At 30.5% G+C, this 26,242-nt stretch overlaps 1 protein-coding gene across 1 annotated transcript in view; it reads right to left on the bottom strand.

The window, feature by feature from the left end:
* Positions 1 to 322: 322 nt before the first annotated feature.
* LOC148603511 (uncharacterized) overlaps positions 323 to 26,242 on the bottom strand; it is a 76,882-nt gene continuing 50,962 nt past the window's right edge. The window contains exons 31-63 of the mRNA XM_088551442.1: positions 25,420 to 25,739; positions 24,958 to 25,096; positions 23,793 to 24,112; positions 23,329 to 23,467; positions 22,167 to 22,486; positions 21,704 to 21,842; positions 20,673 to 20,992; positions 20,208 to 20,346; positions 19,177 to 19,496; positions 18,714 to 18,852; positions 17,683 to 18,002; positions 17,219 to 17,357; positions 16,057 to 16,376; positions 15,588 to 15,726; positions 13,364 to 13,471; positions 12,766 to 12,894; positions 12,322 to 12,496; positions 11,123 to 11,172; positions 10,659 to 10,823; positions 9,436 to 9,606; positions 8,767 to 9,016; positions 7,944 to 7,990; positions 7,085 to 7,160; positions 5,847 to 6,005; positions 5,320 to 5,369; positions 4,684 to 4,851; positions 4,255 to 4,413; positions 3,657 to 3,818; positions 3,188 to 3,390; positions 2,331 to 2,438; positions 1,852 to 1,912; positions 988 to 1,305; positions 323 to 439 (exon numbers count right to left, since the gene is read on the bottom strand). Of these exons, the coding sequence (XP_088407568.1) occupies positions 426 to 439; positions 988 to 1,305; positions 1,852 to 1,912; positions 2,331 to 2,438; positions 3,188 to 3,390; positions 3,657 to 3,818; positions 4,255 to 4,413; positions 4,684 to 4,851; positions 5,320 to 5,369; positions 5,847 to 6,005; positions 7,085 to 7,160; positions 7,944 to 7,990; positions 8,767 to 9,016; positions 9,436 to 9,606; positions 10,659 to 10,823; positions 11,123 to 11,172; positions 12,322 to 12,496; positions 12,766 to 12,894; positions 13,364 to 13,471; positions 15,588 to 15,726; positions 16,057 to 16,376; positions 17,219 to 17,357; positions 17,683 to 18,002; positions 18,714 to 18,852; positions 19,177 to 19,496; positions 20,208 to 20,346; positions 20,673 to 20,992; positions 21,704 to 21,842; positions 22,167 to 22,486; positions 23,329 to 23,467; positions 23,793 to 24,112; positions 24,958 to 25,096; positions 25,420 to 25,739 (5,786 nt within the window). The 3' untranslated portion in view covers positions 323 to 425. The remainder of the gene's footprint in view (positions 440 to 987; positions 1,306 to 1,851; positions 1,913 to 2,330; positions 2,439 to 3,187; positions 3,391 to 3,656; positions 3,819 to 4,254; positions 4,414 to 4,683; positions 4,852 to 5,319; positions 5,370 to 5,846; positions 6,006 to 7,084; positions 7,161 to 7,943; positions 7,991 to 8,766; positions 9,017 to 9,435; positions 9,607 to 10,658; positions 10,824 to 11,122; positions 11,173 to 12,321; positions 12,497 to 12,765; positions 12,895 to 13,363; positions 13,472 to 15,587; positions 15,727 to 16,056; positions 16,377 to 17,218; positions 17,358 to 17,682; positions 18,003 to 18,713; positions 18,853 to 19,176; positions 19,497 to 20,207; positions 20,347 to 20,672; positions 20,993 to 21,703; positions 21,843 to 22,166; positions 22,487 to 23,328; positions 23,468 to 23,792; positions 24,113 to 24,957; positions 25,097 to 25,419; positions 25,740 to 26,242) is intronic.

Here is a 26,242-nt window from a genome sequence, read left to right as displayed (position 1 = left end):
CAATTTGTTTTAGTTATACAACTGTTTACTAAATGTGATACTGAAAAAACCAATTACGACTGCTTTTGCTTTTAAAGTTATTCTTGCAATGAATTTCCATATCTTGTTTAAATTTTTGATTCCTCATTACTTGCCATTGATCTATATCGTTTAATTAAAGCTTTCATTGTTATTTTCTCTTTACAGTTTATTATTTGTGATTTTATTTATGTGTTTTTAATTGACAAAGTTTTCCGGTGGTCCTTTAGTTACGTTAACTAGCCATATACTAATCTTTTACAAAAAAAAAGAATCGGAAGGTTAATATAAAGTAACACAGATATGAATGAATCTAATTTACTATTTTTTAAAATCAAAATATAACAGAATACTAAATATTCGGTAAGTCCATTTCTCTATCATTATGGTGCTCCCATTATTGTTTCTTAAGGTTGGCTACCTAAAAAAAAAGTTTTAATTAGAAAATAAGAATGGCAACAGACAAGTATAGATAATAATTTACTCTACTAGTAAAGGTACCTACAGCTAATAGTAAGATTCAATTATAAAACTTTAAGAAAAATGTAACAAACAGTAATGATAGTACAATATCATCCATACAGTCTTAAAATATTTGATGTGTTGCAATGGTTTTGGATTTTCTTTACTACATTGTTATTTATCAATCTCTAAAGACTTTTTTCAAAAGAAAAACAATGATATAAATCCAGTTGTGGACCATTTTAAGTATTTATTACAACCGTGAGACCGTTCTTAATGTCATTATTTAGGAATTTCGAATTCAACCAAAATCCATAGACGGTTTCATTTTTATTTATAGTTTTACTGGAATATATCCTGTAGATATTTAAATAAGTGTCAATTTTTCATCGTGAATTGGGTACTTAACATCGTACATATACAATACATTCAAACATCTTGGATTTGAATTTACGCTCGCTCGACCTATTCACAAAAAATGCAGAATATAAAGTTCTTTGTATGTACCTGTTTTAATGCAAGCATCACATTTGCAAGAGTTTGCTTTGAGAACTGGTAACATGGCTGTATTTCCAAGGGAGTTTTTGTTAGGACCAATGCACTCTATTTCAACTGGTTGGTAACTGCCAATTTCACCAGCGCAACACTTGCAATCTTTTTTCACTCCATCACTATTACCACCAGACAACATCAATGTTGGCATGTTAGAACTGGTACCACAACCACCAGCACAGAAGGTTATCAGATATGGCACTTTAGATTTACAGATGGTATCTCCTGAACGCATTTCAAGAACTTTAGTGGTGTTGTGTTCCTTGCAAGTTGCTGAAACGATATAATTCAACAATTCAGCTACACATTAATATAAACGATTAATATAAAATAAATTTATTAAGAAAATTGAGTTAATCAACCCATTTTAGGACATAACAGTATATTAGTTTCATATTTCGATAAAAGTTTCATACTATTTTTACTACAACCAATGTAAGAAATATAAAAATATAATCATTAACGATATATAGTGACAAAACAAAGCGTATTTACCTACCTTTGCATGAACTACCTTTTTTTTTAATTTAGTGTCTTAATCAGAGGCCCTCAACAGGGTGGAAACATATGTTATTTTTATACTGTTTTTGTGTATATGATTTTATAGATTTCCGTTCACCGAATCAAGAGAGTCTTGTTGTTCTTTTATTTTTCTAAATTTCTATACTTATTATCTACTCTGGTTGTTTAGTGTTTTTTTTTAATTACTTTCACTCGCATTGTTATTGTTTTCACTTCACTATTACCTATAGAATTAAATAACTCAATTATTTTTACAGCATGAAAAAAGTAAACAAAAAAAATATTAACATAACTTACTTTCCTCTGGGAGACATTTTCTGCAGCAAGAGTCACTTCCATCAAATTTCAGTACTTCACCCTACAAAGAAGTTTTATAATGTCAGTGTTTAGGCCTTCAGAAAAATGTCAGGTTAAGCAGTGGAAATTAAAAAAAAAAGGAAGAAAAAAGAACAGTATAAAATCAAGCCACTTCTATTATAGTAATAACAATTAAGCCAAACATTGACGGATTACCAGTTTAATTTGTATATTTCTGTATAAATGTAACCCTCTTTTAAAAATAAAATACGTATAGGTTATGGAAATGCATTCAAAAGGGTTCACTAAGAAATCAATAACTTGATAGATGAATGGTGGGCATGACAGGTGGTATACCTAAACATCTAGACAAGGTCTAGTACTAGAAATTAACTAGTGCTATGCTAATATTCAGTACTATGTATTATCTTATATATGATTCAGTTTTCGGTTAAAACATGCATATTAATATAACTTACTGGCATACATTCAGCTGGTTCTGTACATTGCAAGGTACATATTACTTTACCATTTACACACTCACATTTCTCACATTTGTTATCTGGGTTGTCAAAGATTTGTCCAGGCTGAAATATATTTATTTATTGCATTAAACTTCATGCATCATATTTGCAGTTGAACTGCCAATTTTTTCATTTGTTTAATATCTTGCTCCTTGAATTATGACTTATTTCTTTGTTATTAATACATTAATACAAATATTTCAATCTAGAATTATGTAACATACATAAAACATAGATATAGAAGAGAACATGTGATGTTCAACCAAATCTCAAATTGAAATGTGTAATATATTTTCATTAAAACGTTACACCCAAAGGAAATTCATGAGTTTAAAAATCATGGAACTTATGCAGTTTGACAGACCAGCCATGAATAAAAATACCTTCACAGTTACCAAATGTAAAAAAAAACTATTTTTATATTTTAAAGCAAGGGATTGCTGTCTTCGGTAAAGTAAAACAATCCTGAGACCCAGTACCCTTAAATATAAGGGCATCATCAAACATAAACACAGAGCTCTTGTTGTCCTATTATAAAGGGACATAAAATTACAAAATAATGTGAGGACAGGTAACTACGGGGCAACTTGAAAACAGGGTACAAAAGTATTTAACACAAAGACTATACGTGTTACATGATTTTCGATCATTTCACTGTTTCCTCACATATCTAATAGTAAAACATATGCAACGATGAGTAGGGATTCAACGATAAAACCATAAATCAAGTACATATTTTAACTTTCAAAGGCAAACTATATTCACCATAACAAATCATTCCAAGAATATAACAAATAATTAATAGGGCATACCATGTACTCAACACCCAAATATTCACATATGGCACATGTTTCGAATGATACACATTTCATGTCATCGTTTCTGAAGAAACCCTTGGAGCATATACAACCCTCATGTTTGCAGTCTGTTTGAACGTCAACACCACCAGTGAGAGCAGCACAAGTCGTTTCTTGGCAAACTGAGTTAACCCATTCTTCATGTTCACCAGTACATACTGAAATTGGAAATACAGTTATAACGTTATATAGGTGTAATAGCACATGATATGAAATGAAGGAGTCCCATGTTGTACTACTATAAGACCATTTGCTACAATACTAACATTTAATGGGAAAAGTGATTCAGTGAAAACGTTTGAGAGAATGATAGTAGTACTAGGCAGCAATTTAGCAGAACAGAAAATAACGATTAATACAGAAAAAGACTTTGAAATTAAAGATGTATCTTGCCTGGGCAAAGCAAAATAAATTAAATATTCACCACATGGGCCTAGCTGACATTCTTCAATTCTAGTTCTTGTTTTTTCACATTCTTCACCACCACTCATCAGTGTACCAATGACAACTCTTTCGCCCACACCACAGTTACTGGCTGTCTTGTTTTGACAAACAGTGTTCTCTGGGTATTTGTAAACACATTCACCTAAAACATAGTTTTTTGAAATAGTCATCACATTCTACAGCTTGTGGATACAATAATTGCCGTTGAAATTTACCTCTCTTTCATGTAATACATTCAAAATGGAATGCAAACTAATATTAACTGAAAGATTTATAACTATTTATATCTAATAAATGCAAGATTTATTGAGATAACGTTTAACATTGACTATAGATTAATACTATAGTCAACAATTTACTTCAGTTGGAGTTTTCCAGGTGTGCTATTTTACTAACTATTGTCAATATGTTACCATACAATTAACGGTCAAACCGCTTTTTATTGCTTTACTCCTATTGAAAACTTGTATATTATAAAAGTTTTTTTTGAAAAAAATCATTTCTGTATTATGACAAACCACTTACGCATACATTTATCTTATAAAAAGTAGCTAAATAAACCAAATCACTGAACTCACAAGTCTCATTTTTACACGGTTCTTTCTCTACTAATGGTATTCCTGGACAGGTTGATATGTTGTATGGAGTAACAAAATCTCTTGTTCTGATTTTTTCATCACCCTGTGTACAACTGGTAGGACATTCAGACCAGTCAGTCCATTCTGTTGTTGTACAACCTGCAATATGAAAATGGTACATAGGTTTTACGGTTCACAATGTTTAAAAAAAACAACATACTTGTTGATGTAAAGATACAATCCTTAACATTATACCTGTTCTATGCCATAATTTTTGATATAAAATTCTCACCGGTCTAAATTAGTGTTTGACAGTCAGAAAAAGAAGTATCATATAGTAAAAACATTGTACGAAGTAAGGAAACTACAATCAACTGTAAAAGGGTTCTAAAACTTAGACGCAAAAGATCAGAAAACCTTAAAACTTACAAAGTACATCCATATTACAAGGTTCATATTCCTGGTTATCTCCTTTACAAGTCAGACCGTCACACATCGGTAATGGATCTTTACATTGCCTTGTTCTTGTTCTCTGACCTCCTTGACAAGACGATGTACATGTTGACCACTCTTCCCAATCTGTCCAGCCACCATCAACTAAAAAACAAATTTGTTTTAGCAGTTGGTTTCAATTAACTGGTTTGTGCTATTTATTTCTGGATGAAAAAAATATGCACAATCCTATTAAATAAGATGTCTTCATATTTATTGGGTGCAAATATACACTATTTCAGCATCTACCAAATGACAGTGGTAGACAACTTTAAAATTGACAAAGGAAAGGTATGAGATTACATAGCAAATTACCCTATTATAAGCTGGACAAGGAGATTGTATGACCAGGTAGACTTCTTGAATATTCATAATCAAATTTGACTTTTCATGCTAACTTGGCCATCGTAAGCAATTCAACTTTATTTAATACTTTTCCAATATAGTGCCTATTTATTATTTGATTTTTTTTCCGAATCTGATCTCATCTGCAATATTTATCAAATAAAAATAAATAAAAAAACCTTCCCAATCTTATTGAGAATTTGAAGCTCTAATTTTTAAAAGGCTTACCATTTGCCTCAGTGTCCTTAGTACAGAATGGCCCTGATTCATAACAGATGCTGAAAAAGAAAGTTTTTAATAAATCAAATTATAAAATACTTTCTTTTCAAAGCTAAATGAAGAATTGTGTTTATCATTGTCTGAATTGTTTTTTCATTCACAGCGACCCAATTCATTTGAGTTTAATTCACGTTTACTTTTCATTTATTAACACCCTTAATTTAAAAAAAATACCTCCAGATTAAGTAACAAAATGAATAGCAATTAAGATGTTAAGAATGTGTTAACATAGATTTTTCTAGAAATGTAGCCTTAGTCAAGGCGCATCTGTTGCTCATTTCGAAGACATTTTATACTTTGATCAAAACTTTATAAGATCAATTAAAAGAAAAATATCAGAAATCCTCCATTTTATGATATTTTAGATATGCTACCAGATGTTCAATGTGTTGTTTTGAGGCCGACTTGCTCTTATAGGTTTTTCCCCTGTTGATTTTAAAAGAGATGAAGGAAAATTAGAATAAGGATATACTCACCATTTTACACAGCCTTCTTCTTTGATAGAAATGATCGCACCAACATCATAAGTTTTACCGTCTACTTTACATACTTTGCAGTTAGAAGTATCTTTTGGTTCACATGGTTGAGTTTCTTTTCCTTCACCACAGAAAGTAGGATCACCTGTCTCCAATGACCTTTAAAAAGTAAAAGAAATAAGTACATGTATACAGGACAATGCTCACTTCTCTCTCTACAATAAATTGATTTTTTTATTATATTGCAACTTTCGTTGTAACGTGGAAGTCCATAAGAAATATTAGGATGTCATTTCCATTATTGACTGTCTCGAATTTGTACGCATGGACAGTCTATTTTATTATTGACCTTGAATTGTGTTTGTATTGTATACAGAAGTTATTGACAGTTGCACGATAACCGCCTTGTTTTGGAACAGTTGCATAATAACAGAGATAACCGTATTGTATTTTGAATATTTTTGTCGTTGATCTAGATTGACGGTGGCAAATATATGTTTATCCTTGATTGAGGTCCCCAAATTTTCAACTTTCAATACAGCTATCGTTTGAGTATACAATAAGATAAACTTCCTGACAGTGTTTTCTACATCTGAATTAAAAACCTATACATAAATTATCATCATGTAATGCCTTAAGAATCAGATGTGTGTATATGTGTGCAATTGACGAAGTAACATATGGAAAATCAAAATTAATTGAAGCATACTGTTTATATGCGACAATCATGATTTTGAATAATTTTGATTAGCCTGAACTATAACTATAACATTATCAACATCTCAACTAAGTCTTTTGTCTACTAGCTAATACATAATTGTTAAAAGATTAAAATTACATACAAATTTCTGGAAAAAAGTAAATTTCGAAAATTAATTATCCATTTATATCAAATAATTATAAGATCTAAAAGATCTAAAAAAAAAGAACTTGGTTGGACATACACTGCAAAAAATAAAAACCAGTAAAACATCACCAAGCAAGTTCTGGAATGGAACCCACAGGGACACCAAAAAGGCAGAGCCTACAAATATATGACTGAAAGGACTCACGAATGAGCTTAATTAAATTGATAAGACCTGAAAAAAACGCAATGGACAGGGAAGGATGGAATAAACTGTAGTCTCCATGTCCCCTATGCGTTAAAGTTGAATAAACGTGTCATCATATCAAGTATTACAAATAAGGAACTATAAAATTATTATCACAATGATAATTTACAAAAAAAATGAACAAACCTGTATCTATTCTGTACTCCAGTTTCACATTCCTCACTACATTCTCCCCAGTTAGACCATTCTTTCCATTCACAACCTGTAATGATAAAATATGTAATAACTTAGTGTTTTAAGTACCACTCTGTGTAGTAATCAGGCAATGGGTGGCACATCATATTTCTCAATTTAATGTTTTTTGCCTGAAATATATTCAGTACATCTAGAAAACAACTGAAAAGCTTTTTAAATTGATCCTGAAGCATCTCTGACGTAGATATTTTTTGACTGCTTATATAAGGAAAGAAATTTTACAAACACTTTGATGGTTATTTCTGGTGGTTATCAGGTATAATTAATTGGTTAATGCAATAAAACCTCTGCATTTTTTCTTTGATGTGCCATACCTTATATACATTTTGAACAATTCTGAGATGGAATAGTACTTAATAGCTGACAAAGAGCAGTCTGTTATTATATGTTTGTTTTAAAGAACAATAACAACGCAGTGCTTTACATTTATATGACAAAATCTGAATCGAAAACTCATTGACTGCTCCAAAATGGCTACTTAATGGGAAACTAGGAAAATGTATTTTCTCCGTTTTAGCTATCTGAATACTTAATGACACTAATAAATACAAATATTTTATGTCAAGTTACAGGTTACATGAATGATTTCCACAGAAGACTGATTTAGTTTTTTTTTCCAAAGTACCCATTTAAATAAAAGAAAAAAAATTCTTTTGGAAGGTTAAGAATACAATGATACAGTATCAAATGTTCTCTTAATAAACAAAACGGGTCTATAAATTAAAAAATAACATTTTTGCCATCCATACAATAAAGAACTAAAGCTGTCTGTCTTGACATGAACACTTACACTCTGGGTTTATCTTGCACTCAACTTGGCCTCTTGGTCCGCAAGTACTGAAATAAAGAAATAGTAGAATGGTTAAATACAAGAAAACAGGAAAACTTCAAACCAAAATTAGAGCATCCTTAAGGAGGTTGACCTAGGGTAAGCGACATAAGTCATGAATCAGTGATATGTTTGTATTATATTCAATTTTACCAAAGCCTCTCAAGCTTTTGTTTAAAGCAGAATAAAATGAATCCAAGTTAATTAGATGCTTACATAAGATTGATGTAAAATGCTGAATACAAATGTTCTGATGATTTTTAAGAGTTGTGTCCCTTCACCTAGTTCTACCTCCTTAAACTCCCAACAATTGCATTCGATCCATTAAAAAACTCTTTCAGCACTAAAATGTATTACATTTACGACTTTTGACAGATAAAACTTCAAGTGATAATGCGTTTCCAATACGAATTATTATGTTTTTTTTTACCATTCACGACCAACAAAATAAATAATTGCTTTAAGGATATACAAATTATGGGTTAGCGAGATCTTATAGGCAACTGCATAAGGTTATAATAATCCTGGAGTTAAGAACTGTATTCATAATGCATAAATGCATTATTCTTCCCAGTATCTAGAGTTTCACTAGTAAACATTTGTGTACATAAACAGACAACCAACTCTTTATCAGGAATCTACCTAAATGCAAGTATAGTTGACAGTGTGTATTCTAGAAGATCACAGCCGCAAAGTTGACACAAAAACTCCTGAATAATAAATTTCCTTGACCGGCATAATTATATTATAATTAATATAATGCAAAAGATAAAATTTGAATTACCATTCCTCACAAGCAGTTTTGCCAGGAAAGGTCATGCCAACATTGACTGGTTTATTCTGGAAATTGAAACAGGTACATGTGTTGGGATCGACACACTCATTTGTTGTTTCATCTAAAACCATTCCTTCTTTACATCCACATCTAGGTTTGAAATCTTCTTCCTCTATACAACGGTCAGGATATTGTAACAGATAGCAGGTCAGGTTACATCTAGGCTCAACAATCAGGATCCTTTCTGGATCATTGCAAACTGAAAAAAAATCAGACATTGATATAAATTAAATCTAAATTTGCTTTTTATCAAAAAAAGATGTCTTACGATTTAGCGACTGAATCTAAATTATGTCGTCATATTAAAGATTTATTTTATACTTCTTTGTGTGATATGAAAAACCTAACATTCCTGCCATTGGAAACTGGGGAAATCTTACACACTAAAAAGCAATATTTTCAATTTATCAAAGAAGACGATGCTGACTTTTGTGAACACTAAAATGTTACGTAAGGGTTTTTAAGATGTCCTATCCCTGCATTTTCTGTTCGTGTTTGATTATTTTTCTCTTTCAAAATCAATAGTACACCCACTTATATCAACCTGCTCACAGCAACGTTGTCGTAATAATATATTCAAGAATATTTTGTATTCTGAACAAAAATTAAATAACATACTATCACATGTAAAAGTTTCATTTCTGTTTGAACATGGTTCTTCTTCTCGATCAATTACTGATCCTGGGCAAGTTCTTTCGCGGAATTTGACACCTTCTACACACTGTGGTCCCATATTCATTGAGCTACATTCTGACCAATCATCCCAAGGTCCACAGACTCCAATAGTTGCTATCAAAGAAATATGATGCCATAAATGAATAAGTCGTATTGAAAAATCAGGCATTATTGTGAATGTTTTGTAAATTAAATGCTATTGATGTTAAGAGAAAAAAACTATTTTAAGCAAAAATAATCTACTTTTGAGTTTTATTCTTATCTGGTACCCTACTGGGTAAATAAAGATATCAAACATTCCGTAATTTTGATAAGGTTATTGAATATGATTTCAACTTTTAAAATTACTGAGAATAATAACACGTTAAAATTTCATCATGTCAGTTAGCAATTGCTTTTTGTTCCAACAATTATACATGTATTACAACTAAGTTTACAGTTAGTAAAATGTCCTTTTATCATGTCTTAAATGCATCACTTGCAAATTAAAAGTTACAATCAATATCATTCAAGTACAGTGCAACTCATCTATGGCAAAAATATATGTGATGGAATTTCCCAGGGTATCTACGAGAGAGTAATCAAGGGAACCAATGTTATAACGGTAATCAAGAGAATGTAATCCAGATACAATGACCAGACATATACATCAAAAAACACAAAGTAATTAAAGTCATACATACAAAGTAACAAAAGCAAACGAGCAACTCGGACTCCACTAAAAACTGGAAGCATGGACCAGGTGCACCGGTAGGGTAAGCGTCTTCTGCTTTTCTAGAAACACCCACCGAGTTGCACATAAAAAGTGTTTGAACTTACATTGCAACCTTTCAATTGGGGTTGACCCACCAAATGTCATACAATAAAAGGGATTATATGGCTTGAGTAAATGTTTATTAAGTGCTGAATTATGTCTGTCAGCATTTGAAGGTTATGAAGAATAATTTAAAATATGCCTGGTCAGGTTCTGAATAATTTTTGGAGCACCTTTCATGACTTCTTATTTCGTTTTGACTCATATGAGACACTATCAGGTTTACTAGTTATTAGGGTTTAACTATACTTAGCGTGCATCATTCCAAAAGTTTAGAAAATATCTTCAAGTGTAACAATTGCAAGCTTTTTACAATTAAGTGCTCTCATATTCATTAAAATAAAAATCTTACTTGGAGTAGGACATGGTTCGATATTACAATCCTCCTTTTCCTGTAATTTATCTTGGCATTTGTCTGGGGGTTTGAATGAAATCTCGGATCTTGATCTTGTTCTAGATCCAACGTCACACTCTTTTGAGCATGGGGTCCACTCAGTCCATGGAGTATATATGCATTCTAATTGAAAATAGGGTCACATAAAATTAGAAAAAAAACAGTGACAGCAATTGAATGAATTTTCATTTAAATTAAAAATAACACAAAATTCTTTAGAGATTGTGTTTCACAAAAGATATTACTAAAATTGAAATGTTCAATGATTTTGTTGTTAGTATGATGAGCTTGAAATATATGTATATAAATTATATATGACGCTTTAAAAATGACATGTTAAAAGATCGAAAATAAATTTGCGTTTCAATTCAAAACTTTAGTACATTACTCTTTCTTAATTAAATTTTAGAAAAAATGTTTACCAGCACACTCTCCTACTTCACAATTCATTATACCAGTAGCTTCACAAGTGCTAAAAATAAAATAAAACGCAAGTTACTACAGAAAATCAAAGAAAAAATGCTCAGGATATAAATGTTATACAAAATAGCAAAATCTTTCAAAGATCACGAAAAGGTCTTCGACAAGTGGAAAACAAACAAGCTTGAAAAAAAAACCGAAAACAAAAGTAATAAAGTCTACATTAACAGACCGACGACAGTATTCTTATTTTTATGACTATTAAGTGCAAAAAAAAAGATAAAACAGAAACGGAGAGCACAACACTAAGAATAAAAGTAAAAAAAAAACATAAAAGAACTTAAAGTGAAAAAGTAGTTCATGTTGATGAATACATTTGAATATCGAAGTTTCCTTTTAAGGTAAACCACTTTGACTTTTTTCTTATTTCGTGTCGGTTTCTTAATCATTCTGCAAAATTATTACTTAATGTCATAATTTATTAATAATAATGTTCATAATCTAATTTATTTGAACAAAGAAGTAAGAGCAAATATATTCAGAATTATGACTTTATCAGATATGTCATAGAAATTACCATTGCAAGAATGACTTCCTTCAAATAAACAAATCATTCCGAGAAAACTCACAGTAAAAACATAGAAAATACTCAACCGATCAATTTTATTTTTTTTAATAAATGCGTTTTGTTTTCAGTGAGATGAATTAGAAATATATTGGTTGACAGCAAATTATGTTTTGACTTTAATATTATTTTGAGAAACAAAGGTCGCCAAACATTGATTAGGAATAGATGTGGCTAATTCCGGTGAACTCTAAAAACAATTAAAAGAACGTTATAAACAATTTAAAGAATTTTCATGAAATTATGAAAAAAAATTATGACATCGTTTTCATATTAGTTGTGAATAAAAAGGAGTCACTACCTTCATTTACCATTATTCACAGAATACTGTAATGTTACGGAATGAAGTTAAAAAAATGAATCAGTAGTCAGATTTAAGTTAAGCTGATAACTATCAAGTTATTCAAACATTCCAAACTCACAAAAATCACAAAAGATTACATGTGAATTTGTTCATTTCACAAAATCTGCCAAAATTAGCAACTGAAATTTATATGCGTTTTAAAATATCTCTTTCATTTCAATATAAAGTTTATAGGTCAATGACCTTTATTTGAAAATTATCATTTTACTTACCAATTACTACATCCGACAATAACAATCTTATCTCTAGGAATCATATCCCCAAGGAAAACCTTTTCATCTTCACTTGTTAAACCATCTTTGCCATCCTTTTCTATATATCCAATGAAGTTGAATTGCTCAAAACCAAAGTTATTTTTGAACTGTTCTTGGTTGAAAGTACAGAATGCTGTAAAATATTAAAACAAACAAACGTATTAAACGATTACTTATGTCGCTTTCTGAAAATATTTTCCTTTAAAGGTGTATATCAAAAGAGATGACAATATAAATAATTTTAACATAAAAATAAAAAGATACAAAAAAGCACTTCCTCGAAATTAGTTTAAAAGACTAGTTTCTATAGAAAAACATACAAATTGAAGATAATGAAAAAAAAAGTAATCACAACACAATCCTAGTGACTGAAGAAAGAAGAAATTTGCCATATAACTTCACCTGCTGTTGTTGCTTCAGTGGTTGGTGAAGTTTGAACTGGAGTTGTTCCAGGAGTTGTTGTAGTTTCAATTGGAGCTGTTGCTTTAGTGGTTGTTTGTTTTAGGGTTGGCTCTGTTACAGGTGTTTCCCCTTAAAACAAAGAATATCAATATTAAGCTTTTTTTAGTACTGGACTGAGTATCTCTGTTTTAAGAATACAATTACAAACTATTGTTGAAATGTAATCTTGTTATAGTCTTACTTATTAAACAGCATTGTGCTTTAAACTCTATTGTATTTGTGTTGTGATTAGACCTCTCGGTTAAAAACTAACAATTGCATGAAATATCTTTTTAAGATTTAGCATTTGAAGTTTATTACGTGATTTTTATACTTAAGAAGATCATGTGCACAATCAAATTATTTCGATTCGATCCAAAAAATTAAAAGTAGGTCTAATTGACATGGATATCATAACTAAAAATAAACCCAGTTGTCACAACTGCAGTTAAAATAATCAAAAACAGTTCTTTGTTCTTCAAAATGCAAAGTTAAAATCGTCCCATCAATAAACGACTAGTTTAAAAGCTTATTTTAAAGATATTAATTCAATACATACTACTAGTGGATGTTTTTTCAGGTGATGGCGTTGTCAATTTAGGACCTGCTTCAGTAGTTACAGCAGCCTGCGAAGTTTCAGTGGGCAAGGTTGTTGTGCCTGTTGTACCTAATAAATTATAAAATAAGATTGCTTTGAAGCTAAGAACAAAATTTCAACTAAAACAGCTTTTTGTTAATGGTGCAATCCTGTGACAAAGACAAGGTAGGGAAAACATATACAAACAATAAAGCACATGAAATAACCATACAATGTACAAAACGAAGAAGTAAATGAGCAACTTGGCCTTCACTAAAAACTGAGACCATGGACCAGGTGCACAGGTAGGGTAGTCATTAATAAGTCATCAATACCATAGCGAGATTAAAATTTTCCAGTACAGAAAAATGTGCAAGAAATATATTTTTTGTTTGGGGTCAATTATAAAAGTACTAAATTCAAAGACATTAATATATTGCATTTTATAGTCATTGAAAAAAAAAGAATAACTTTAAGACTCAACAGTTTGTTTCGAGTAATCAATGGAACCAAGATTCTAGCGGTAATCAAAAGAATGTAATCCAGGGACAAAGACCACAGATGGTAAACAGACTTACACAACAAAGAACATAAAGTAACTAAAATCATACATACAAAGTAACAAAAGCAAACGTGCAACTCGTACTCCACTTAAAAAATGGGAGCATGGACCAGGTGCACCGGTAGGGAAAGCGTTCTCTTCTTTTATAGAAACACCCGTCGAGTTGCTCATGAAAAGTCCAGTCAGGGGTAGACGAAATCAGTTTTCATTGCGCAGATGGATACACCGTAACGATCAACGAGTTCATGATGACGACCATAAAACCTCTGTAACATAACCTTGTTTCAGAAGCCTATTTGTTAGAATTCTAGTGCTATACAAAAAGTCTGCGTAGTTTCGACAAGCTCTGGCATAAAGTATGAGTTGTGATATGAACACTCCATACGCAGGTACAGAAGGGATGTTGCCACAGATGAAAGGAAAGTAAACAATTCTGAATAAAATGTCATCATGTTTGTCGTAAAGTGTGGTCAATAGTTTTCCTATTACCACCGATTTCTAATTGTAGGCCAGGATTTGAGGCCGACTTTATAGTGTCTGTAGTATCCTTTATTACAAGTTCTTTGGGGTTAGATGCGATGTATCAAATCTCCGAAATTAAGATTGTTTAAAGATAATACGTCATCTTTCTAGATACACCCGCCAAGTTGCTCGAAAAATTTAGTTTATACAGTTGCTGTATTGACAAAGGGTTCAAAATGCAAACACCAACTGAAAATGAAGAGAGACAAATGAAAATCTGATATATAAAAAATGATGCATTACCAAACGAACTTCGCAGAAATAGTGATGTTAATTTAAATTTCTAAGTATATCTTATTAATGAAAGACAAATTGTTCCGGAAAACCACTGTCACCTCACTTACCTACACGTAAATCTCTCAAGACAAAATATCAATGTAGTAAACTGAAACTTAGCGAAATTTTCAAAAAACGTAGGGGTAATTTCTAAGCCATATGAGCCAATAACAATGTCAATAAAATAATACGTCATCTTTAAATGTTTCAACATAGAATAATTTTGCAATACCATTTGCAACATATCTATTATATAAATGACAAGGAAAACATATGTTAACAATACATTAATACACTCTGAATTAGCAAACAAATGATTAACAATACTTTTTAACAGTATTATTATAACAGTAAGCAAAACGGAGTATCCAATTTTCTTTTGTAAGAGGAGGATGTTGCGTATACAAAATCATCTCCCTCTGCCTTTAAGTCGCAAAACATGATAGACAGATCGACTCATGATACCAAATTGAAATAGCGAGAACAAAAGACATCTCTTGGAACAAATTTCTAGAACAATTTAGTAACAAGTTTAAAAAAAATTTAAAAAAAACTCAGACAAAAAGATACAAAAAAATATAAGCTATACAAAAGAAACAAAATATGGAAAAAAAACTATATCTAATCACAAACATTACCAGATCCTAATTTCCCATAAGAAATGTCTAGTCCTAACCCAAACATTTCTCTCAATATACCACAGATCCAAATGTTTATCCATTAGAGGATATTTCACATACAAATTACTCAATTATCATGTTTGCATCACAATTATATCACACAAGAACCAGAATTAAAGATCTGACATGTTCTAAATATATCTTAAAATCTAATCACAACACTTACCAGGTTTAACACAAACTTCAGCAGAAATGGATCCTACTTCCATATCTTCATTTGGATCTGTTGGTACAAATGTGAAAGTGATACTTCCAGCTACCTTATTTGGAACATTTACAATTTCCTCTGGTGAAATGGTCTCATCCTACAAATCAAAAACATTTAATATTTTAAATTCAATTATTAAGAATGAAAGTTCTTGTTTATTTTGAAAATCGCCAATCCTGCTTCGGACAGTTGATGCATGTAAAATCTAAACACTTTCCATTGGAAATGTGAATCTTTTTTCGATGGCAAAAAATAAAAAGTCCAACACTGTAACAAAACAAAGAAACTAATCTTATAAATGTATGTGCATTTTAAGTTATACCGAAGATTGGTTATAATGCATGAAATAAAGAAATGAAAAAAAAAATGAAATTAAAAAGATAATTAATTTCGAGAGTATTAATACATTTATTGATATTTTACTTACAAGAACTGTTGTTCCATCTTCGTCCTTCAGGACAACGTTTACTTCCTTTACATTGGTTGTTTCCAGTACTTCAATTTTATCAACTTCTTCTTGTGTTTCCATAACAATGGACAAAGTGTCAGTCTTAGATACAGTTAACTTCTTATCATCACCAGGCTGTAATTTGTTCTTATCATCTTCAGTCAATGGATTACCATTCTTTGTCACCTCTTTAATGTTTTCTGATAATGGTCCCATGTTGTCAACCTCCTCACATGTTTCAGGGGTTGAAACTGGTGGAGTCGATGTAGTTGGTGGAACAGTTGTAGAGGCAGTTGTAACTGTTAGGGAAAAATGAGTAAAGCAATCTGATCTTTTTCGATTTAAAATAAAAACTCAAAATAATATACAAAACATATTCAGCTTATATACAGTATCAGTTAAAATAAAAACGAAATTTACAAGTCATCTGCTCAAATTATTGTTTTACTTCTCTTTTTTGAATGTGTGTGTGTTTATTTCCATATGAAACAATTAAATACAATTAGGTTGTTTTGTAGTCCGATATTTCAGGAGATACTGATTTGGGAAAAAAGACATCTGTGAAATTGTATAAATTTTCCGTTTCAACAATACCCATACGGTTTGTCCCCTTTCAAAATTAAAATTAACAAATAGATTTTCTCAACTCCGAATACAAGTAAAATTTAGATTATAATATAATATCAACCAATACGCTTCATTACTGAATCCAAAACTTTACACTTCTCGTTTTGATTAAGTTAGATATAAATTAGAATTTACACGAATCTTTACAAAATCAATTTACAAATTCAAATCTTTCCTGATCCTCATTTCCATTATGAAATGCCTAGTCCTAATCCAAACATTTCTCTCAATATACCACCATCCAAATGTTTATCCATTAGAGGACATTTCACATATAAATTACTCAATTATCATGTTTGCATCACAATTATATCACACAAGAACCAGAATTATTGAGTCCTAATCTAACAATTTCTTTCAATATACCACAGATCCATATGTTTATCCATTAGAGGACATTTCATATACAAATTACTCAATTATCATGCTTGCGTCACAATTATATCACACAAGAACCAGAATTAAAGATCTGACATGTTCTAAATATATCTTAAAATCTAATCACAACACTTACCAGGTTTAACACAAACTTCAGCAGAAATGGATCCTACTTCCATATCTTCATTTGGATCTGTTGGTACAAATGTGAAAGTGATACTTCCAGCTACCTTATTTGGAACATTTACAATTTCCTCTGGTGAAATGGTCTCATCCTACAAATCAAAAAACATTTAATATTTTAAATTCAATTATTAAGAATGAAAGTTCTTATTTATTTTGAAAATCGCCAATCCTGCTTCGGACAGTTAATGCATGTAAAATCTAAACACTTTCCATTGGAAATGTGAATCTTTTTTCGATGAGAAAAAATAAAAAGTCCAACACTGTAACAAAACAAAGAAACTAATCTTATAAATGTATGTGCATTTTAAGTTGTACCGAAGATTGGTTGTAATGCATGAAATAAAGAAATGAAAAAAAAATGAAATTAAAAAGATAATTAATTTCGAGAGTATTAATACATTTATTGATACTTACAAGAACTGTTGTTCCATCTTCGTCCTTCAGGACAACGTTTACTTCCTTTACATTGGTTGTTTCTAGTACTTCAATTTTATCAACTTCTTCTTGTGTTTCCATAACAATGGACAAAGTGTCAGTCTTAGATACAGTTAACTTCTTATCATCACCAGGCTGTAATTTGTTCTTATCATCTTCAGTCAATGGATTACCATTCTTTGTCACCTCTTTAATGTTTTCTGATAATGGTCCCATGTTGTCAACCTCCTCACAAGTTTCAGGGGTTGAAACTGGTGGAGTCGATGTAGTTGGTGGAACAGTTGTAGAGGCAGTTGTAACTGTTAGGGAAAAATGAGTAAAGCAATCTGATCTTTTTCGATTTAAAATAAAAACTCAAAATAATATACAAAACATATTCAGCTTATATATAATATCAGTTAAAATAAAAACGAAATTTACAAGTCATCTGCTCAAATTATTGTTTTACTTCTCTTGTTTGAATGTGTGTGTGTGTGTTTCCGTATGAAACAATTAAATACAATTAGGTTGTTTTGTAGTCCGATATTTCAGGAGAAACTGATTTGGGAAAAAAGACATCTGTGAAATGGTATAAATTTTCCGTTTCAACAATACCCATACGGCTTGTCCCCTTTCAAAATTAAAATTCACAAATAGATTTTCTCAACTCCGAATACAAGTAAAATTTAGATTATAATATAATATCAACCAATACGCTTCATTACTGAATCCAAAACTTTACACTTCTCGTTTTGATTAAGTTAGATATAAATTAGAATTTACACGAATCTTTAAAAAATCAATTTACAAATTCAAATCTTTCCTGATCCTAATTTCCATTATGAAATGCCTAGTCCTAATCCAAACATTTCTCTCAATATACCACAGATCCAAATGTTTATCCATTAGAGGACATTTCATATACAAATTACTCAATTATCATGCTTTTATCACAATTATATCACACAAGAACCAGAATTAAAGATCTGACATGTTCTAAATATATCTTAAAATCTAATCACAACACTTACCAGGTTTAACACAAACTTCAGCAGAAATGGATCCTACTTCCATATCTTCATTTGGATCTGTTGGTACAAATGTGAAAGTGATACTTCCAGCTACCTTATTTGGAACATTTACAATTTCCTCTGGTGAAATGGTCTCATCCTACAAATCAAAAACATTTAATATTTTAAATTCAATTATTAAGAATGAAAGTTCTTGTTTATTTTGAAAATCGCCAATCCTGCTTCGGACAGTTGATGCATGTAAAATCTAAACACTTTCCATTGGAAATGTGAATCTTTTTTCGATGGCAAAAAATAAAAAGTCCAACACTGTAACAAAACAAAGAAACTAATCTTATAAATGTATGTGCATTTTAAGTTGTACCGAAGATTGGTTGTAATGCATGAAATAAAGAAATGAAAAAAAAATGAAATTAAAAAGATAATTAATTTCGAGAGTATTAATACATTTATTGATACTTACAAGAACTGTTGTTCCATCTTCGTCCTTCAGGACAACGTTTACTTCCTTTACATTGGTTGTTTCTAGTACTTCAATTTTATCAACTTCTTCTTGTGTTTCCATAACAATGGACAAAGTGTCAGTCTTAGATACAGTTAACTTCTTATCATCACCAGGCTGTAATTTGTTCTTATCATCTTCAGTCAATGGATTACCATTCTTTGTCACCTCTTTAATGTTTTCTGATAATGGTCCCATGTTGTCAACCTCCTCACAAGTTTCAGGGGTTGAAACTGGTGGAGTCGATGTAGTTGGTGGAACAGTTGTAGAGGCAGTTGTAACTGTTAGGGAAAAATGAGTAAAGCAATCTGATCTTTTTCGATTTAAAATAAAAACTCAAAATAATATACAAAACATATTCAGCTTATATATAATATCAGTTAAAATAAAAACGAAATTTACAAGTCATCTGCTCAAATTATTGTTTTACTTCTCTTTTTTGAATGTGTGTGTGTGTGTTTCCGTATGAAACAATTAAATACAATTAGGTTGTTTTGTAGTCCGATATTTCAGGAGAAACTGATTTGGGAAAAAAGACATCTGTGAAATGGTATAAATTTTCCGTTTCAACAATACCCATACGGCTTGTCCCCTTTCAAAATTAAAATTCACAAATAGATTTTCTCAACTCCGAATACAAGTAAAATTTAGATTATAATATAATATCAACCAATACGCTTCATTACTGAATCCAAAACTTTACACTTCTCGTTTTGATTAAGTTAGATATAAATTAGAATTTACACGAATCTTTACAAAATCAATTTACAAATTCAAATCTTTCCTGATCCTCATTTCCATTATGAAATGCCTAGTCCTAATCCAAACATTTCTCTCAATATACCACAGATCCAAATGTTTATCCATTAGAGGACATTTCATATACAAATTACTCAATTATCATGCTTTTATCACAATTATATCACACAAGAACCAGAATTAAAGATCTGACATGTTCTAAATATATCTTAAAATCTAATCACAACACTTACCAGGTTTAACACAAACTTCAGCAGAAATGGATCCTACTTCCATATCTTCATTTGGATCTGTTGGTACAAATGTGAAAGTGATACTTCCAGCTACCTTATTTGGAACATTTACAATTTCCTCTGGTGAAATGGTCTCATCCTACAAATCAAAAACATTTAATATTTTAAATTCAATTATAACGAATGAAAGTTCTTATTTATTTTGAAAATCGCCAATCCTGCTTCGGACAGTTGATGCATGTAAAATCTAAACACTTTCCATTGGAAATGTGAATCTTTTTTCGATGAGAAAAAATAAAAAGTCCAACACTGTAACAAAACAAAGAAACTAATCTTATAAATGTATGTGCATTTTAAGTTATACCGAAGATTGGTTGTAATGCATGAAATAAAGAAATGAAAAAAAAAAATGAAATTAAAAAGATAATTAATTTCGAGAGTATTAATACATTTATTGATACTTACAAGAACTGTTGTTCCATCTTCGTCCTTCAGGACAACGTTTACTTCCTTTACATTGGTTGTTTCTAGTACTTCAATTTTATCAACTTCTTCTTGTGTTTCCATAACAATGGACAAAGTGTCAGTCTTAGATACAGTTAACTTCTTATCATCACCAGGCTGTAATTTGTTCTTATCATCTTCAGTCAATGGATTACCATTCTTTGTCACCTCTTTAATGTTTTCTGATAATGGTCCCATGTTGTCAACCTCCTCACAAGTTTCAGGGGTTGAAACTGGTGGAGTCGATGTAGTTGGTGGAACAGTTGTAGAGGCAGTTGTAACTGTTAGGGAAAAATGAGTAAAGCAATCTGATCTTTTTCGATTTAAAATAAAAACTCAAAATAATATACAAAACATATTCAGCTTATATATAATATCAGTTAAAATAAAAACGAAATTTACAAGTCATCTGCTCAAATTATTGTTTTACTTCTCTTTTTTGAATGTGTGTGTGTGTGTTTCCATATAAAACAATTAAATACAATTAGGTTGTTTTGTAGTCCGATATTTCAGGAGATACTGATTTGGGAAAAAAGACATCTGTGAAATGGTATAAATTTTCCGTTTCAACAATACCCATACGGCTTGTCCCCTTTCAAAATTAAAATTCACAAATAGATTTTCTCAACTCCGAATACAAGTAAAATTTAGATTATAATATAATATCAACCAATACGCTTCATTACTGAATCCAAAACTTTACACTTCTCGTTTTGATTAAGTTAGATATAAATTAGAATTTACACGAATCTTTACAAAATCAATTTACAAATTCAAATCTTTCCTGATCCTCATTTCCATTATGAAATGCCTAGTCCTAATCCAAACATTTCTCTCAATATACCACAGATCCAAATGTTTATCCATTAGAGGACATTTCATATACAAATTACTCAATTATCATGCTTTTATCACAATTATATCACACAAGAACCAGAATTAAAGATCTGACATGTTCTAAATATATCTTAAAATCTAATCACAACACTTACCAGGTTTAACACAAACTTCAGCAGAAATGGATCCTACTTCCATATCTTCATTTGGATCTGTTGGTACAAATGTGAAAGTGATACTTCCAGCAACCTTATTTGGAACATTTACAATTTCCTCTGGTGAAATGGTCTCATCCTACAAATCAAAAACATTTAATATTTTAAATTCAATTATTAAGAATGAAAGTTCTTATTTATTTTGAAAATCGCCAATCCGGCTTCGGACAGTTAATGCATGTAAAATCTAAACACTTTCCATTGGAAATGTGAATCTTTTTTCGATGAGAAAAAATAAAAAGTCCAACACTGTAACAAAACAAAGAAACTAATCTTATAAATGTATGTGCATTTTAAGTTATACCGAAGATTGGTTGTAATGCATGAAATAAAGAAATGAAAAAAAAATGAAATTAAAAAGATAATTAATTTCGAGAGTATTAATACATTTATTGATACTTACAAGAACTGTTGTTCCATCTTCGTCCTTCAGGACAACGTTTACTTCCTTTACATTGGTTGTTTCTAGTACTTCAATTTTATCAACTTCTTCTTGTGTTTCCATAACAATGGACAAAGTGTCAGTCTTAGATACAGTTAACTTCTTATCATCACCAGGCTGTAATTTGTTCTTATCATCTTCAGTCAATGGATTACCATTCTTTGTCACCTCTTTAATGTTTTCTGATAATGGTCCCATGTTGTCAACCTCCTCACAAGTTTCAGGGGTTGAAACTGGTGGAGTCGATGTAGTTGGTGGAACAGTTGTAGAGGCAGTTGTAACTGTTAGGGAAAAATGAGTAAAGCAATCTGATCTTTTTCGATTTAAAATAAAAACTCAAAATAATATACAAAACATATTCAGCTTATATATAATATCAGTTAAAATAAAAACGAAATTTACAAGTCATCTGCTCAAATTATTGTTTTACTTCTCTTTTTTGAATGTGTGTGTGTGTGTTTCCGTATGAAACAATTAAATACAATTAGGTTGTTTTGTAGTCTGATATTTCAGGAGAAACTGATTTGGGAAAAAAGACATCTGTGAAATTGTATAAATTTTCCGTTTCAACAATACCCATACGGCTTGTCCCCTTTCAAAATTAAAATTAACAAATAGATTTTCTCAACTCCGAATACAAGTAAAATTTAGATTATAATATAATATCAACCAATACGCTTCATTACTGAATCCAAAACTTTACACTTCTCGTTTTGATTAAGTTAGATATAAATTAGAATTTACACGAATCTTTACAAAATCAATTTACAAATTCAAATCTTTCCTGATCCTCATTTCCATTATGAAATGCCTAGTCCTAATCCAAACATTTCTCTCAATATACCACCATCCAAATGTTTATCCATTAGAGGACATTTCACATATACATTACTCAATTATCATGTTTGCATCACAATTATATCACACAAGAACCAGAATTATTGAGTCCTAATCTAACAATTTCTTTCAATATACCACAGATCCATATGTTTATCCATTAGAGGACATTTCATATACAAATTACTCAATTAGTATGCTTGCGTCACAATTATATCACACAAGAACCAGAATTAAAGATCTGACATGTTCTAAATATATCTTAAAATCTAATCACAACACTTACCAGGTTTAACACAAACTTCAGCAGAAATGGATCCTACTTCCATATCTTCATTTGGATCTGTTGGTACAAATGTGAAAGTGATACTTCCAGCTACCTTATTTGGAACATTTACAATTTCCTCTGGTGAAATGGTCTCATCCTACAAATCAAAAACATTTAATATTTTAAATTCAATTATTAAGAATGAAAGTTCTTGATTATTTTGAAAATCGCCAATCCTGCTTCGGACAGTTGATGCATGTAAAATCTAAACACTTTCCATTGGAAATGTGAACCTTTTTTCGTTTACAAAGATAAAAAGTCCAACACTGTAACAAAACAAAGAAACTAATCTTATAAATGTATGTGCATTTTAAGTTATACCGAAGATTGGTTATAATGCATGAAATAAAGAAATGAAAAAAAAAATTGAAATTAAAAAGATAATTAATTTTGAGAGTATTAATACATTTATTGATACTTACAAGAACTGTTGTTCCATCTTCGTCCTTCAGGACAACGTTTACTTCCTTTACATTGGTTGTTTCTAGTACTTCAATTTTATCAACTTCTTCTTGTGTTTCCATAACAATGGACAAAGTGTCAGTCTTAGATACAGTTAACTTCTTATCATCACCAGGCTGTAATTTGTTCTTATCATTTTCAGTCAATGGATTACCATTCTTTGTCACCTCTTTAATGTTTTCTGATAATGGTCCCATGTTGTCAACCTCCTCACAAGTTTCAGGGGTTGAAACTGGTGGAGTCGATGTAGTTGGTGGAACAGTTGTAGAGGCAGTTGTAACTGTTAGGGAAAAATGAGTAAAGCAATCTGATCTTTTTCGATTTAAAATAAAAACTCAAAATAATATACAAAACATATTCAGCTTATATATAATATCAGTTAAAATAAAAACGAAATTTACAAGTCATCTGCTCAAATTATTGTTTTACTTCTCTTTTTTAAATGTGTGTGTGTGTGTGTTTCCATATGAAACAATTAAATACAATTAGGTTGTTTTGTAGTCCGATATTTCAGGAGAAACTGATTTGGGAAAAAAGACATCTGTGAAATGATATAAATTTTCCGTTTCAACAATACCCATACGGCTTGTCCCCTTTCAAAATTAAAATTCACAAATAGATTTTCTCAACTCCGAATACAAGTAAAATTTAGATTATAATATAATATCAACCAATACGCTTCATTACTGAATCCAAAACTTTACACTTCTCGTTTTGATTAAGTTAGATATAAACTAGAATTTACACGAATCTTAAAAAAATCAATTTACAAATCCAAATCTTTCCTGATCCTCATTTCCATTATGAAATGCCTAGTCCTAATCCAAACATTTCTCTCAATATACCACAGATCCAAATGTGTATCCATTAGAGGACATTTCACATACAAATTACTCAATTATCATGTTTGCATCACAATTGTATCACACAAAAACCAGAATTATTGAGTCCTAATCTAACAATTTCTTTCAATATACCACAGATCCAAATGTTTATCCATTAGAGGACATTTCATATACAAATTACTCAATTATCATGCTTGTATCACAATTATATCACACAAGAACCAGAATTAAAGATCTGACATGTTCTAAATATATCTTAAAATCTAATCACAACACTTACCAGGTTTAACACAAACTTCAGTAGAAATGGATCCTACTTCCATATCTTCATTTGGATCTGTTGGTACAAATGTGAAAGTGATACTTCCAGCTACCTTATTTGGAACATTTACAATTTCCTCTGGTGAAATGGTCTCATCCTACAAATCAAAAACATTTAATATTTTAAATTCAATTATTAAGAATGAAAGTTCTTGATTATTTTGAAAATCGCCAATCCTGCTTTGGACAGTTGTTGCATGTAAAATCTAAACACTTTCTATTGGAAATGTGAATCTTTTTTCGATGAGAAAAAATAAAAAGTCCAACACTGTAACAAAACAAAGAAACTAATCTTATAAATGTATGTGCATTTTAAGTTATACCGAAGATTGGTTATAATGCATGAAATAAAGAAATGAAAAAAAATGAAATTAAAAAGATAATTAATTTCGAGAGTATTAATACATTTATTGACACTTACAAGAACTGTTGTTCCATCTTCGTCCTTCAGGACAACGTTTACTTCCTTTACATTGGTTGTTTCTAGTACTTCAATTTTATCAACTTCTTCTTGTGTTTCCATAACAATGGACAAAGTGTCAGTCTTAGATACAGTTAACTTCTTATCATCACCAGGCTGTAATTTGTTCTTATCATCTTCAGTCAATGGATTACCATTCTTTGTCACCTCTTTAATGTTTTCTGATAATGGTCCCATGTTGTCAACCTCCTCACAAGTTTCAGGGGTTGAAACTGGTGGAGTCGATGTAGTTGGTGGAACAGTTGTAGAGGCAGTTGTAACTGTTAGGGAAAAATGAGTAAAGCAATCTGATCTTTTTCGATTTAAAATAAAAACTCAAAATAATATACAAAACATATTCAGCTTATATATAATATCAGTTAAAATAAAAACGAAATTTACAAGTCATCTGCTCAAATTATTGTTTTACTTCTCTTTTTTGAATGTGTGTGTGTTTGTTTCCATATGAAACAATTAAATACAATTAGGTTGTTTTGTAGTCCGATATTTCAGGAGATACTGATTTGGGAAAAAAGACATCTGTGAAATGGTATAAATTTTCCGTTTCAACAATACCCATACGGTTTGTCCCCTTTGAAAATTAAAATTCACAAATAGATTTTCTCAACTCCGAATACAAGTAAAATTTAGATTATAATATAATATCAACCAATACGCTTCATTACTGAATCCAAAACGTTACACTTCTCGTTTTGATTAAGTTAGATATAAATTAGAATTTACACGAATCTTTAAAAAATCAATTTACAAATTCAAATCTTTC

Source organism: Perna viridis, chromosome 11 (assembly GCF_037379345.1).
Source record: "Perna viridis isolate PV_CMFRI_1.1 ecotype Kerala chromosome 11, ASM3737934v1, whole genome shotgun sequence".
NCBI lineage: Eukaryota > Metazoa > Mollusca > Bivalvia > Mytilida > Mytilidae > Perna > Perna viridis.
The sequence above is the reverse complement of the archived record's forward strand: the minus strand, read 5'-3'. Positions and strand labels throughout refer to the sequence as shown.